Raw genomic sequence first — 12315 nt, forward strand, 5'->3', positions numbered from 1 at the left:
TTACCCTGTGTGGGAAGAAAAACACTCAATGTGTCTAACAACCACAACACAGGTCAACCTCATTCCTGCCCACTGTGGATTAGACTATATCTGGTCATAGGTTGACTTTTTATTTTATTTTTTATTTATTTTAGTTTTTAATTTTACCTCTTTTTCTCCCCAATTTCATGGTATCCAATTGTTAGTAGCTACTATCTTGTCTCATCGATTTGGGTTGCCAGGTTCCTCTGTGTAAAAGTAACTGGTACAGATTTGGGTTGCCAGGTTCCTCTGTGTAAAAGTAACTGGGACAGATTTGGGTTGCCAGGTTCCTCTGTGTAAAAGTAACTGGGACAGATGTGGGTTGCCAGGTTCCTCTGTGTAAAAGTAACTGGGACAGATTTGGGTTGCCATGTTCCTCTGTGTAAAAATAACTAGGACAGATTTGGGTTGCCAGGTTACTCTATGTAAAAGTAACTGGGACAGATTTGGGTTGCTAGGTTACTCTGTGCAATAGAAACTGGGACAGATTTGGGTTGTTAGGTTACTCTGTGCAATAGAAACTGAGACAGATTTGGGTTGCTAGGTTACTCTGTGTAATAGATATTGGGACAGATTTGGGTTGCTAGGTTACTCTGTGTAATATAAACTGGGACAGATTTTGGGTTGCTAGGTTACTCTGGGTTGCTAGGTTACTCTGTGTAATAGATACTGGGACAGATTTGGGTTGCTAGGTTACTCTGTATAATAGATACTGGGACATATTTGGGGTTGCCAGGTTACTCTGTGTAAAAGTAACTGGGACAGATTTGTCTTGCCAGGTTCCTCTGTGTAATAGAAACTGGGACAAATTTGGGTTGCTTGGTTACTCTGTGTAATAGATACTGGGACAAATTTGGGGTTGCCAGGTTCCTCTGTGTAAAATTAACTGGGACAGATTTGGGTTGCCAGGTCTCTCTGTGTAAAAGTAACTGGGACAGATTTGGGTTTCTAGGTTACTCTGTGTAATAGAAACTGGGACAGGTTTGGGTTGCTAGGTTACTCTGTGTAATATAAACTGGGACAGATTTGGGGTTGCCAGGTTCCTCTGTGTAAAATTAACTGGGGCAGATTTGGGTTGCCAGGTTCCTCTGTGTAAAAGTAACTGGGACAGATTTGGGTTTCTAGGTTACTCTGTGTAATATAAACTGGGACAGATTTGGGGTTGCTAGGTTACTCTGTGTAATAGATACTGGGACATATTTGGGTTGCTAGGTTACTCTGTGTAATAGATACTGGGACAGATTTGGGGTTGCTAGGTTACTCTGTGTAATAGATACTGGGACAAATTTGGGGTTGCCAGGTTCCTCTGTGTAAAATTAACTGGGACAGATTTGGGTTGCCAGGTTTCTAAGTGTAAAAGAAACTGGGACATATTTGGGTTGCTTGGTTTCTCTGTGTAATAGAAACTGGGATATTTGAGTTTCCAGAATCCTCTGTGTAATAGATACTGGGACAGATTTGGGGTTGCTAGGTTACTCTGTGTAATAGATACTGGGACAAATTTGGGGTTGCCAGGTTCCTCTGTGTAAAATTAACTGGGACAGATTTGGGTTGCCAGGTTCCTAAGTGTAAAAGAAACTGGGACATATTTGGTTTGCTTGGTTTCTCTGTGTAATAGAAACTGGGATATTTGAGTTTCCAGAATCCTCTGTGTAATAGATACTGGGACAGATTTGGGGTTGCTAGGTTACTCTGTGTAATAGATACTGGGACAAATTTGGGGTTGCCAGGTTCCTCTGTGCAATAGAAACTGGGACAGATTTGGGTTGCCAGGTTACTCTGTGTAATATAAACTGGGACAGATTTGGGTTGCTACTGTCTATTGATGACTGTCTGTGGATGACTGTCTGTGGATGACAGTCTATTGATGACTGTCTATTGATGACTGCCTGTGGATGACTGTCTATTGATGACTGCCTGTGGATGACTGCCTGTGGATGACTGTCTATTGATGACTGCCTGTGGATGACTGTCTGTGGATGACTGTCTATTGATGACTGTCTGTGGATGACTGTCTATTGATGACTGCCTGTGGATGACTGCCTGTGGATGACTGTCTATTGATGACTGCCTGTGGATGACTGTCTGTGGATGACTAATATATAATATATAAGATAATATATTTTCGTATGAATATCTACAAGCGGCTGCACAGCCCTGTTTAGAGTTGTATTGGTTGTGTTTGAGAAGTTTTAGGGGTTAGGGGTTAGGGTTAGGGTTAGGGTTAGGGGTTAGGGGTTAGGGTTAGGGTTAGGGTTAGGGGTTAGTGGTTAGGGTTAGGGGTTAGGGTTAGGGTTAGGGTTGGGGTTAGGATTAGGGTTAGGGGTTAGGGTTAGGGTTAGGGGTTAGGGTTAGGGTTAGGGGTTAGGGGTTAGGGTTAGGGTTAGGGTTAGGGGTTAGGGTTAGGGTTAGGGTTAGGGGTTAGGGTTAGGGTTAGGGTTAGGGGTTAGGGTTAGGGGTTAGGGTTAGGGTTAGGGTTAGGGGTTAGGGGTTGGGTTAAGGGTTAGGGTTAGGGTTAGTAGTTCAGGGACTAGTTCCCTTGAGTTGACCATCAATATTGTTTGTGCTATTATAATACATTACAGATGCGCAGAAAATGAAAAAGTTATCAATTAGCTACGTCATCTGTATCAGTGGAGTTAACAGAACAATCTGTTTCAGCTAATATCCTTTTTGCGCAAGATGGCGTCGACAAAGAGAGGGTCGCCTCGCTTCTACTCCTTAGGAAACTATGCAGTATTTTGTTTTTATATGTATTATTTCTTACATTGTTACCCCAAGAAATCTTAAGTGTTATTACATACAGCCGGGAAGAACTATTGGATGTAAGAGCAACATCAACTTACCAACATTACGAGCAGGAATATGACCAGGATCCTCTGTTTGGACCACCACCCAAGGACAATGGGTCTAATTCCAGTAGTATACCCAACACAACGGCGCCGCAGAAGGGGCAGACGAAGCGGCCACCTGGTCAGGCTCTGTAGACGTGCACATTGCCCAACGCTCCCGAGTATACTAACAATCTCTGCTTCACGGGAACATGGCTCTCTTGGGATATGTTGTCGGAATCGGTACAGCCACCGGTCTTCTCCATGCATCGCGCCGACAGAGATAAACACCTCTCTGGGAAGAGGAAGGGCAGCGGTGTATGCTTCATGATTAACGACTCATGGTGTAATCATAACAACATACAGGAACTCAAGTCCTTCTGCTCACCTGACCTAGAATTCCTTACAATCAAATGCCAGTCATTTTACCTACCAAGGGAATTCTCATCTGTTTTAGTCACAGCTGTGTACATTCCCCCTCAAGCAAACACCAAGACGGCCATCAAGGAACTTCACTGGACTGTATGCAAACTGGAAACCATACATCCTGAGGCTGCATTTATTGTAGCTGGAGATTTTAACAAAGCAAATTTGAGAACAAGGCCACCTAAATTCTATCAGCATATTGATTGCACTTCGCGCGGGGGTAATACACTCGACCACTGCTACTCTAACTTCTGCGATGCATACAAAACCCTGCCTCGCCCTCCCTTCGGCAAATCCGACCACGACGCCATCTTGCTCCGACCGTCTTATAGGCAGAAACTCAAACAGGATGTACCAGTGACGAGAACCAGTCAATGTTGGTCTGACCAATCGGAAGCCACGTTTCAAGATTGTTTTGATCACGCGGACTGGAATATGTTCCGGCCAGCCTCAGAGAACAACATCAACCTATACGCTGACTCAGTGACACACTGTAACTATTAAAACTTACCCTAACCAGAAACCATTGTTGGATGGCGGCATTCGCGCAAAATTGAAAGCATGAACCACCGCATTTAACCATGGAAAGGTGACTGGGAATATGGCCAAATACAAACAGTGTAGTCATTCTCTCCGCAAGGCAATCAAACAAGCAAAATGTCAGTATAGAGACAAAGTAGAGTCGCAGTTCAACGGCTCAGACACGAGACGTATGTGGCTGGGTCTACAGGCAACCATGGACTACAAAGGGAAACCCAGCCACGTCGCGGCCCGCTAACAAGGACTGTGCCTCCCCCTTCCTTCTCCGTGGCTGGCTCATTGACTACAGCTCAGCATCCAACGCCCTCCAAGCTCATCATCAAGCTGGAGGCCCTGGGTCTCAACCCCGCCCTGTGCAATTGGGTCCTGGACTTTCTGACGGGCCGCCCCCAGGTGGGGAAGGTAGGACACAACATCTCCACTTCGCTGACCCTCAAGACTGGGGCCCCACAAGAGTGTGTGCTCAGCCCCCTCCTGTACAGCCTACAGGGAGAAGGGCACTGGTGTCAGGAAAACAACCTCTCACTCACCGTCAACAAAACAAAGGAGATGATCGTGGACTTCAGTAAACAGCAGAGGGAACAGCCCCCATCCACATCGAAGGGACAGTAGGTGGAAAGTTCCTCGTACACATCACGTACAAACGGAATTGGTCCACCCACACAGACCGCTAAAGAAGACACAGCAGAGCCTCTTCAACCTCAGGAGGCTGAAGAATTTGGCTTGTCACCCAAAACACTGACAAACTTTTACAGATGCACAATCGAGAGCATCCTGTCGGGCTGTATCACCGCCTGGTACGGCAACTGCACCACCCTCAACCGCAGGGCTCTCCAGAGGGTGGTGCGGTCTGCACAACGCATCACCGGGGGCAAACTACCTGCCCTTCAGGACACCTACAGCCGATGTCACAGGAAGTCCAAAAAGATCATCAAGGACAACAACCAACCGAGCCACTGCCTGTTCATCCCGCTATCATCCAGAAGGCGAAGTCGGTACAGGTGCATCAAAGCTGGGCCAGAGAGACTGAAAAACAGCTTCTATCTCAAGGCCATCAGACTGTTAAACAGCAATTACTAACTCAGAGAGGCTGCTGCCCACATTGAGACCCAATCACTGGACACTTTCATAAATGGATCTCTAGTCACTTTAAACAATGCCACTCTAACTAATGCCACTTTAACTAATGCCACTTTAGAGAGAGAGAGGAGTCACAGGTGCTGCTGCATCAGGGTAAAGAGAGAGAGAGAGAGAGAGAGAGAGAGAGAGAGAGAACAAACAAACATACGACATTTTAAAATCCATGTACACAAACAACAAGTGTGCGGTTAAAACTGTCAAAAAACACACACATTTCTTCACACAGGGTCGTGGGGTGAGACAGGGATGCAGCTTAAGCCCCACCCTCTTCAACATATATATCAATGAATTGGCGCTGGCACTAGAAAAGTCTGCAGCACCCGGCCTGCCCCTGCTAGAATACGAAGTCAAATGTCTACTGTTTGCTGATGATCTGGTGCTTCTGTCACCAACCAAGGAGGGCCTACAGCAGCACCTAGATCTTATGCACAGATTCTGTCAGACCTGGGCCCTGACAGTAAATCTCAGTAAGACCAAAATAATGGTGTTCCAAAAAAGGTCCAGTCACCAGGACCACAAAATACAAATTCCATCTAGACACTGTTGCCCTAGAGCACACAAAAAACTATACATACCTTGGCCTAAACATCAGTGCCACAGGTAACTTCCACAAAGCTGTGAACGATCTGAGAGACAAGGCAAGAAGGGCATTCTATGCCATCAAAAGGAACATACATTTCAACATACCAATTAGGATTTGGCTAAACATACTTGAATCAGTCATAGAGCCCATTGCCCTTTATGGTTGTGAGGTCTGGGGTCCTCTCACCAACCAAGACTTCACAAAATGGGACAAACACCAAATTGAGACTCTTCACGCAGAATTCTGCAAAAACATCCTCCGTGTACAACGTAGAACACCAAATAATGCATGCAGAGCAGAATTAGGCCGATACCCACTAATTATCAAAATCCAGAAAAGAGCAGTTAAATTCTATAACCACCTAAAAGGAAGCGATTCCCAAACCTTCCATAACAAAGCCATCATCTACAGAGAGATGAACCTGGAGAAGAGTCCCCTAAGCAAGCTGGTCCTGGGGCTCTGTTCACAAACACAAACACACCCCACAGAGCCCCAGGACAACAGCACAATTAGACCCAACCAAATCATGAGAAAACAAAAAGATAATTACTTGACACATTGGAAAGAATTAACAAAAAAACAGAGCAAACTAGAATGCTATTCGGCCCTACACAGAGAGTACACAGCGGCGGAATACCTGACCACTGTGACTGACCCAAAATTAAGGAAAGCTTTGACTATGTACAGACTCAGTGAGCATAGCCTTGCTATTGAGAAAGGCCGCCGTAGGCAGACATGGCTCTCAAGAGAAGACAGGCTATGTGCACACTGCCCACAAAATGAGGTGGAAACTGAGCTGCACTTCCTAACCTCCTGCCCAATGTATGACCATATTAGAGAGACATATTTCCCTCAGATTACACAGAACCACAAAGAATTCGAAAACAAATTCAATTTTGATAAACTCCCATATCTACTGGGTGAAATTCCACAGTGTACCATCACAGCAGCAAGATTTGTGACCTGTTGCCACGAGAAAAGGGCAACCAGTGAAGAACAAACACCATTGTAAATACAACCCATATTTATGCCTATTTATTTTATCTTGTGTCCTTTAACCATTTGTACATTGTTAAAACACTGTATATATATATAATATGACATTTGTAATGTCTTTATTGTTTTGAAACTTCTGTATGTGTAATGTTTACTGTTAATTTTGATTGTTTTTCACTTTATATATTCACTTTATATATTATCTACCTCACTTGCTTTGGCAATGTTAACAGATGTTTCCCATGCCAATCAAGCCCTTGAATTGAATTGAATTGAATTGAGAGAGACAGCGAGAGAGAGAGAGAGAGAGTGGAGAGAGAGGGAAAGAGAGAGGGAGAGAGAGACAGAGAGTAGGGAGAGAGAGAGACAGAGAGTAGGGAGAGAGAGAGTGGAGAGAGTGGGAAAGAGAGAGGGAGAGAGAGACAGAGAGTAGGGAGAGAGAGAGAGAGTGGAGAGAGTGGGAAAGAGAGAGGGAGAGAGAGACAGAGAGTAGGGAGAGAGAGAGAGAGAGAGACAGAGAGAGAGACAGAGGGAGAGAGAGAGACAGAGAGAGAGAGAGAGAGAGAGAGAGAGAGAGGGAGAAAGAGAGAGAGAGAGGAGTCACTGGTGCTGCAGCATCAGGTTAAGAACAGAGAGAGAGAGGAGTCACTGGGCGAACAGTTACATTTCACACTTTTAGTGCGTGGATACTGATAGGGGTTTGTGTGGATACTGATGGGGGTTTGTGTGGATACTGATGGGGGTTTGTGTGAATACTGATGGGGGTTTGTGTGGATACTGATGGGGGTTTGTGTGGATACTGATGGGGGTTTGTGTGGATACTGAGGAGGGTTTGTGTGGATACTGATGGGGGTTTGTGTGGATACTGATGGGGGTTTGTGTGGATACTGATGGGGGTTTGTGTGGATACTGAGGAGGGTTTTTGTCAATACTGATGGAGGTTTATGTGGATACTGAGGAGGGTTTGTGTGGATACTGATGGGGGGTTTTGTCAATACTGATGGGGGTTTGTGTGGATACTGATAGGGGTTTGTGTGGATACTGAGGGGGTTTGTGTGGATACTGATGGGGGTTTGTGTGGATACTGATGGGGGTTTGTGTGGATACTGATGGGGGTTTGTGTGGATACTGATGGGGGTTTGTGTGGATACTGATGGGGGTTTGTGTGGATACTGATGGGGGTTTGTGTGTCTTTGTTTCAGCAACACAGTGCTGAGGAAGGACGTAACGGTGATGGACATAGACTCTCCTCCTAAAGCTGACGCAGGGCTCAAGCCAGGTGAGTTAACACTTTGCACAGAGGAGGGAGGAGAGGGGAGGGGAGGGAGGAGAAGGAGAGGGAGGACGAGGAGGGAGAAGGAGGAGGAGGGAGGGGAGGGAGGACGGAGGAGAAGGAGAGAGAGGAGGAGGAGGGAGAAGGAGGAGGGAGGAAGAGGAGGGAGGAGGAAGGAGGAGGATGGAAGAGGAGGGAGGAGGATGGAGGGGAGGGGAGAGAGGAGGAGGAGGAAGGAGGAGGAGGGAAGAGGAAGGACTTTTTTAACAAATCAAAAACTGAAAAATTGGGCGTGCAAAATTATTCAGCCCCTTTACTTTCAGTGCAGCAAACTCTCTCCAGAAGTTCAGTGAGGATCTCTGAATGATCCAATGTTGACCTAAATGACTAATGATGATAAATACAATCCACCTGTGTGTAATCAAGTCTCCGTATAAATGCACCTGCACTGTGATAGTCTCAGAGGTCCGTTAAAAGCACAGAGAGCATCATGAAGAACAAGGAACACACCAGGCAGGTCTGAGATACTGTTGTGAAGAAGTTTAAAGCCGGATTTGGATACAAAAAGATTTCCCAAGCTTTAAACATCCCAAGGAGCACTGTGCAAGCGATAATATTGAAATGGAAGGAGTATCAGACCACTGCAAATCTACCAAGACCTGGCCGTCCCTCTAAACTTTCAGCTTATACAAGGAGAAGACTGATCAGAGATGCAGCCAAGAGGCCCATGATCACTCTGGATGAACTGCAGAGATCTACAGCTGAGGTGGGAGACTCTGTCCATAGGACAACAATCAGTCGTATATTGCACAAATCTGGCCTTTATGGAAGAGTGGCAAGAAGAAAGCCATTTCTTAAAGATATCCATAAAAAGTGTTGTTTAAAGTTTGCCACAAGCCACCTGGGAGACACACCAAACATGTGGAAGAAGGTGCTCTGGTCAGATGAAACCAAAATTGATCTTTTTGGCAACAATGCAAAACGTTATGTTTGGCGTAAAAGCAACACAGCTGAACACACCATCCCCACTGTCAAACATGGTGGTGGCAGCATCATGGTTTGGGCCTGCTTTTCTTCAGCAGGGACAGGGAAGATGGTTAAAATTGATGGGAAGTTGGATGGAGCCAAATACAGGACCATTCTGGAAGAAAACCTGATGGAGTCTGCAAAAGACCTGAGACTGGGACGGAGATTTGTCTTCCAACAAGACAATGATCCAAAACATAAAGCAAAATCTACAATGGAATGGTTCAAAAATAAACATATCCAGGTGTTAGAATGGCCAAGTCAAAGTCCAGACCTGAATCCAATCGAGAATCTGTGGAAAGAACTGAAAACTGCTGTTCACAAATGCTCTCCATCCAACCTCACTGAGCTCGAGCTGTTTTGCAAGGAGGAATGGGAAAAAATGTCAGTCTCTCGATGTGCAAAACTGATAGAGACATACCCCAAGCGACTTACAGCTGTAATCGCAGCAAAAGGTGGCGCTACAAAGTATTAACTTAAGGGGGCTGAATAATTTTGCACGCCCAATTTTTCAGTTTTTGATTTGTTAAAAAAGTTTGAAATATCCAATAAATGTCGTTCCACTTCATGATTGTGTCCCACTTGTTGTTGATTCTTCACAAAAAAATACAGTTTTATATCTTTATGTTTGAAGCCTGAAATGTGGCAAAAGGTCGCAAAGTTCAAGGGGGCCGAATACTTTCGCAAGGCACTGTATGTAAAATGTATGCATGCATGACTATAACTGGCTTTGGAAAGAAGCATCAGTTAAATGGCTTTTACCATGATATGTTGTATTATTATAAGGTTGGTGTTCACAGGGTCAGAGTAGGACTGATAATCCACATTCATTGTTCAAATCTCCCACTTCCTGTCCATGTCATCTAGTTCATTATCTAAAAGACCAAACTGATTGGAGATCAGCACTGAGATGCTTTGGCTACATTTACACATTTACACAATCCAATTCTGATCTTTTGCCACTAATTTGTCTTTTGGTCAATGAGATCAGATCTTTTGCTAATAATTGGGCTGCCTGAATAAATTCAGCCTTTGTGAATATAGGGCATGATCTTATGTCACTTCTCTCAGACCTGGCAGAGAGAGCCGGGAGGAAGAAATATACAATCCATGTTCTGTGCTCCGCTGGGGGCAAGGTGTCTGCTGCCACCTCAGAATCGAGTTCTGTTTGAAAAGGTTCCTGCTGCCAGGAACTCTCTCTCTCTACTCTCTCTCTCTCTCTCTCTTCTCTCTCTCTCTCTCTACTCTCTCTCTCTCTCTCTCTACTCTCTCTCTCTCTCTCTCTACTCTCTCTCTACTCTCTCTCTACTCTCTCTCTACTCTCTCTCTACTCTCTCTCTCTCTCTCTCTCTCTCTCTCTCTCTCTACTCTCTCTACTCTCTCTCTACTCTCTCTCTACTCTCTCTCTACTCTCTCTCTCTCTCTCTCTCTCTCTCTACTCTCTCTACTCTCTCTCTACTCTCTCTCTACTCTCTCTCTACTCTCTCTCTCTCTCTCTCTCTACTCTCTCTCTCTCTCTCTCTCTCGCTCTCTCTCTCTCTCTCTCTCTCTCTCTCTCTGTCTGTTTGTCCTCTGCAGTCAACATGACAATTGCATGCTCACTTAACACATTTTGGGGATCTTTTATTTCAGCTCATGAAACATGCGACCAACACTTTACATGTTCCGTTTGTATTTTTGTTCAGTATACAGTACCAGTCAAAAGTGTATTTATATATATTTATATTTTAGTTTTTGATTTTTCAAAGTAGACACACTTTGCCCTGACAGCTTTGCACTCTTGGCATCCTCTCAACCAGCTTCATGAGGTCATCACCTGGAATGCATTGCAATTGTTGTGTGTGTCTGTGTGTGTCTGCGTGTGTGTCAGTGCTGGATGCGGCTGTGGAGTTTGTGCATCAGGCGGTGGTGCCCGGCTCCTGGAGGACTGAGGTGAAAGACGAGAGTTCCACAAGTGAGGAAGATGAGGAGGAGGGAGAGCAGGAGGAAGAGGCCAGCGAAGAGGAGGATGAGGTAATCATGTCACATCAACCTGCTGGCTGCTGAGTGAAGCGAGAAACTCACCGGGGGGGGGGGGGGGGGGGTGAGCGGAGCAAACAGAGCGAGGAGGGTGGAAAGGACAGGCAGAGCAGTGACTGTATCTGTATGCTAGAAGGATAGTCCATGTGTCCAGTCATCTTTGCTGAAAGCGAGGTTGTTTCCTTAAGTGAATGAGCCTGTCTGATTTAGCATGTACGGTAAATCCTCAAACGTTAGCTACCTCTTTTTCAATTCAAGTGAGCAAGAAAAGAGTGAATAATGACATGTCTGTTGTTTTGTGTGACTACAGCACCAGCGACAATACGCTAAAATAGAGACCTTCAAATTGAGCGAGGCGTTATTGTGCATTCTAAAATAATCAAATAATGCCTCGCACGCTCACCCTTAGTGAGTTTAACACATTAGAGAGATGTGAGTTTAAGCCATTGGAGAGATGTGTCCTTTAGTGAGTTTAAGCCATTGGAGAGATGTGTCCTTTAGTGAGTTTAACACATTAGAGAGATGTGTCCTTTAGTGAGTTTAAGCCATTGGAGAGATGTGTCCTTTAGTGAGTTTAGGCCATTGGAGAGATGCGTCCTTTAGTGAGTTTAACACATTAGAGAGATGTGTCCTTTAGTGAGTTTAAGCCATTAGAGAGATGTGTCCTTTAGTGAGTTTAAGCCATTGGAGAGATGTGTCCTTTAGTGAGTTTAAACCATTGGAGAGATGTGTCCTTTAGTGAGTTTAAGCCATTCGAGAGATGTGTCCTTTAGTGAGTTTAAGCCATTAGAGAGATGTGTCCTTTAGTGAGTTTAAGCCATTGGAGAGATGTGTCCTTTAGTGAGTTTAAGCCATTGGAGAGATGTGTCCTTTAGTGAGTTTAAGCCATTGGAGAGATGTGTCCTTTAGTGAGTTTAAGCCATTAGAGAGATGTGTCCTTTAGTGAGTTTAAGCCATTGGAGAGATGTGTCCTTTAGTGAGTTTAAGCCATTAGAGAGATGTGTCCTTTAGTGAGTTTAGGCCATTAGAGAGATGTGTCCTTTAGTGAGTTTAGGCCATTGGAGAGATGTGTCCTTTAGTGAGTTTAAGCCATTTGAGAGATGTGTCCTTTAGTGAGTTTAGGCCATTGGAGAGATGCGTCCTTTAGTGAGTTTAAGCCATTGGAGAGATGCGTCCTTTAGTGAGTTTAACACATTAGAGAGATGTGTCCTTTAGTGAGTTTAAGCCATTGGAGAGATGTGTCCTTTAGTGAGTTTAACACATTAGAGAGATGTGTCCTTTAGTGAGTTTAAGCCATTGGAGAGATGTGTCCTTTAGTGAGTTTAAGCCATTGGAGAGATGCGTCCTTTAGTGAGTTTAACACATTAGAGAGATGCGTCCTTTAGTGAGTTTAAGCCATTAGAGAGATGTGTCCTTTAGTGAGTTTAACACATTAGAGAGATGCGTCCTTTATTGAGTTT

General features: G+C 44.7%; 1 protein-coding gene across 11 annotated transcripts in view; it reads left to right on the forward strand.

Moving 5' to 3' along the window:
* Nucleotides 1-12315, forward strand: part of arid4b (AT-rich interaction domain 4B) — a 212280-nt gene that overhangs the window by 104783 nt on the left and 95182 nt on the right. For all 11 annotated transcript variants that reach the window (XM_090201726.1, XM_090201728.1, XM_090201729.1 and 8 more), the window contains exons 10-11: nucleotides 7740-7816; nucleotides 10707-10849. In XM_090201726.1, the coding sequence (XP_090057852.1) occupies nucleotides 7740-7816; nucleotides 10707-10849 (220 nt within the window). The remainder of the gene's footprint in view (nucleotides 1-7739; nucleotides 7817-10706; nucleotides 10850-12315) is intronic.

The sequence above is a fragment of the Oncorhynchus mykiss genome, chromosome 16 (genome assembly GCF_057628025.1).
Source record: "Oncorhynchus mykiss isolate SJ-2025 chromosome 16, ASM5762802v1, whole genome shotgun sequence".
Lineage (NCBI taxonomy): Eukaryota > Metazoa > Chordata > Actinopteri > Salmoniformes > Salmonidae > Oncorhynchus > Oncorhynchus mykiss.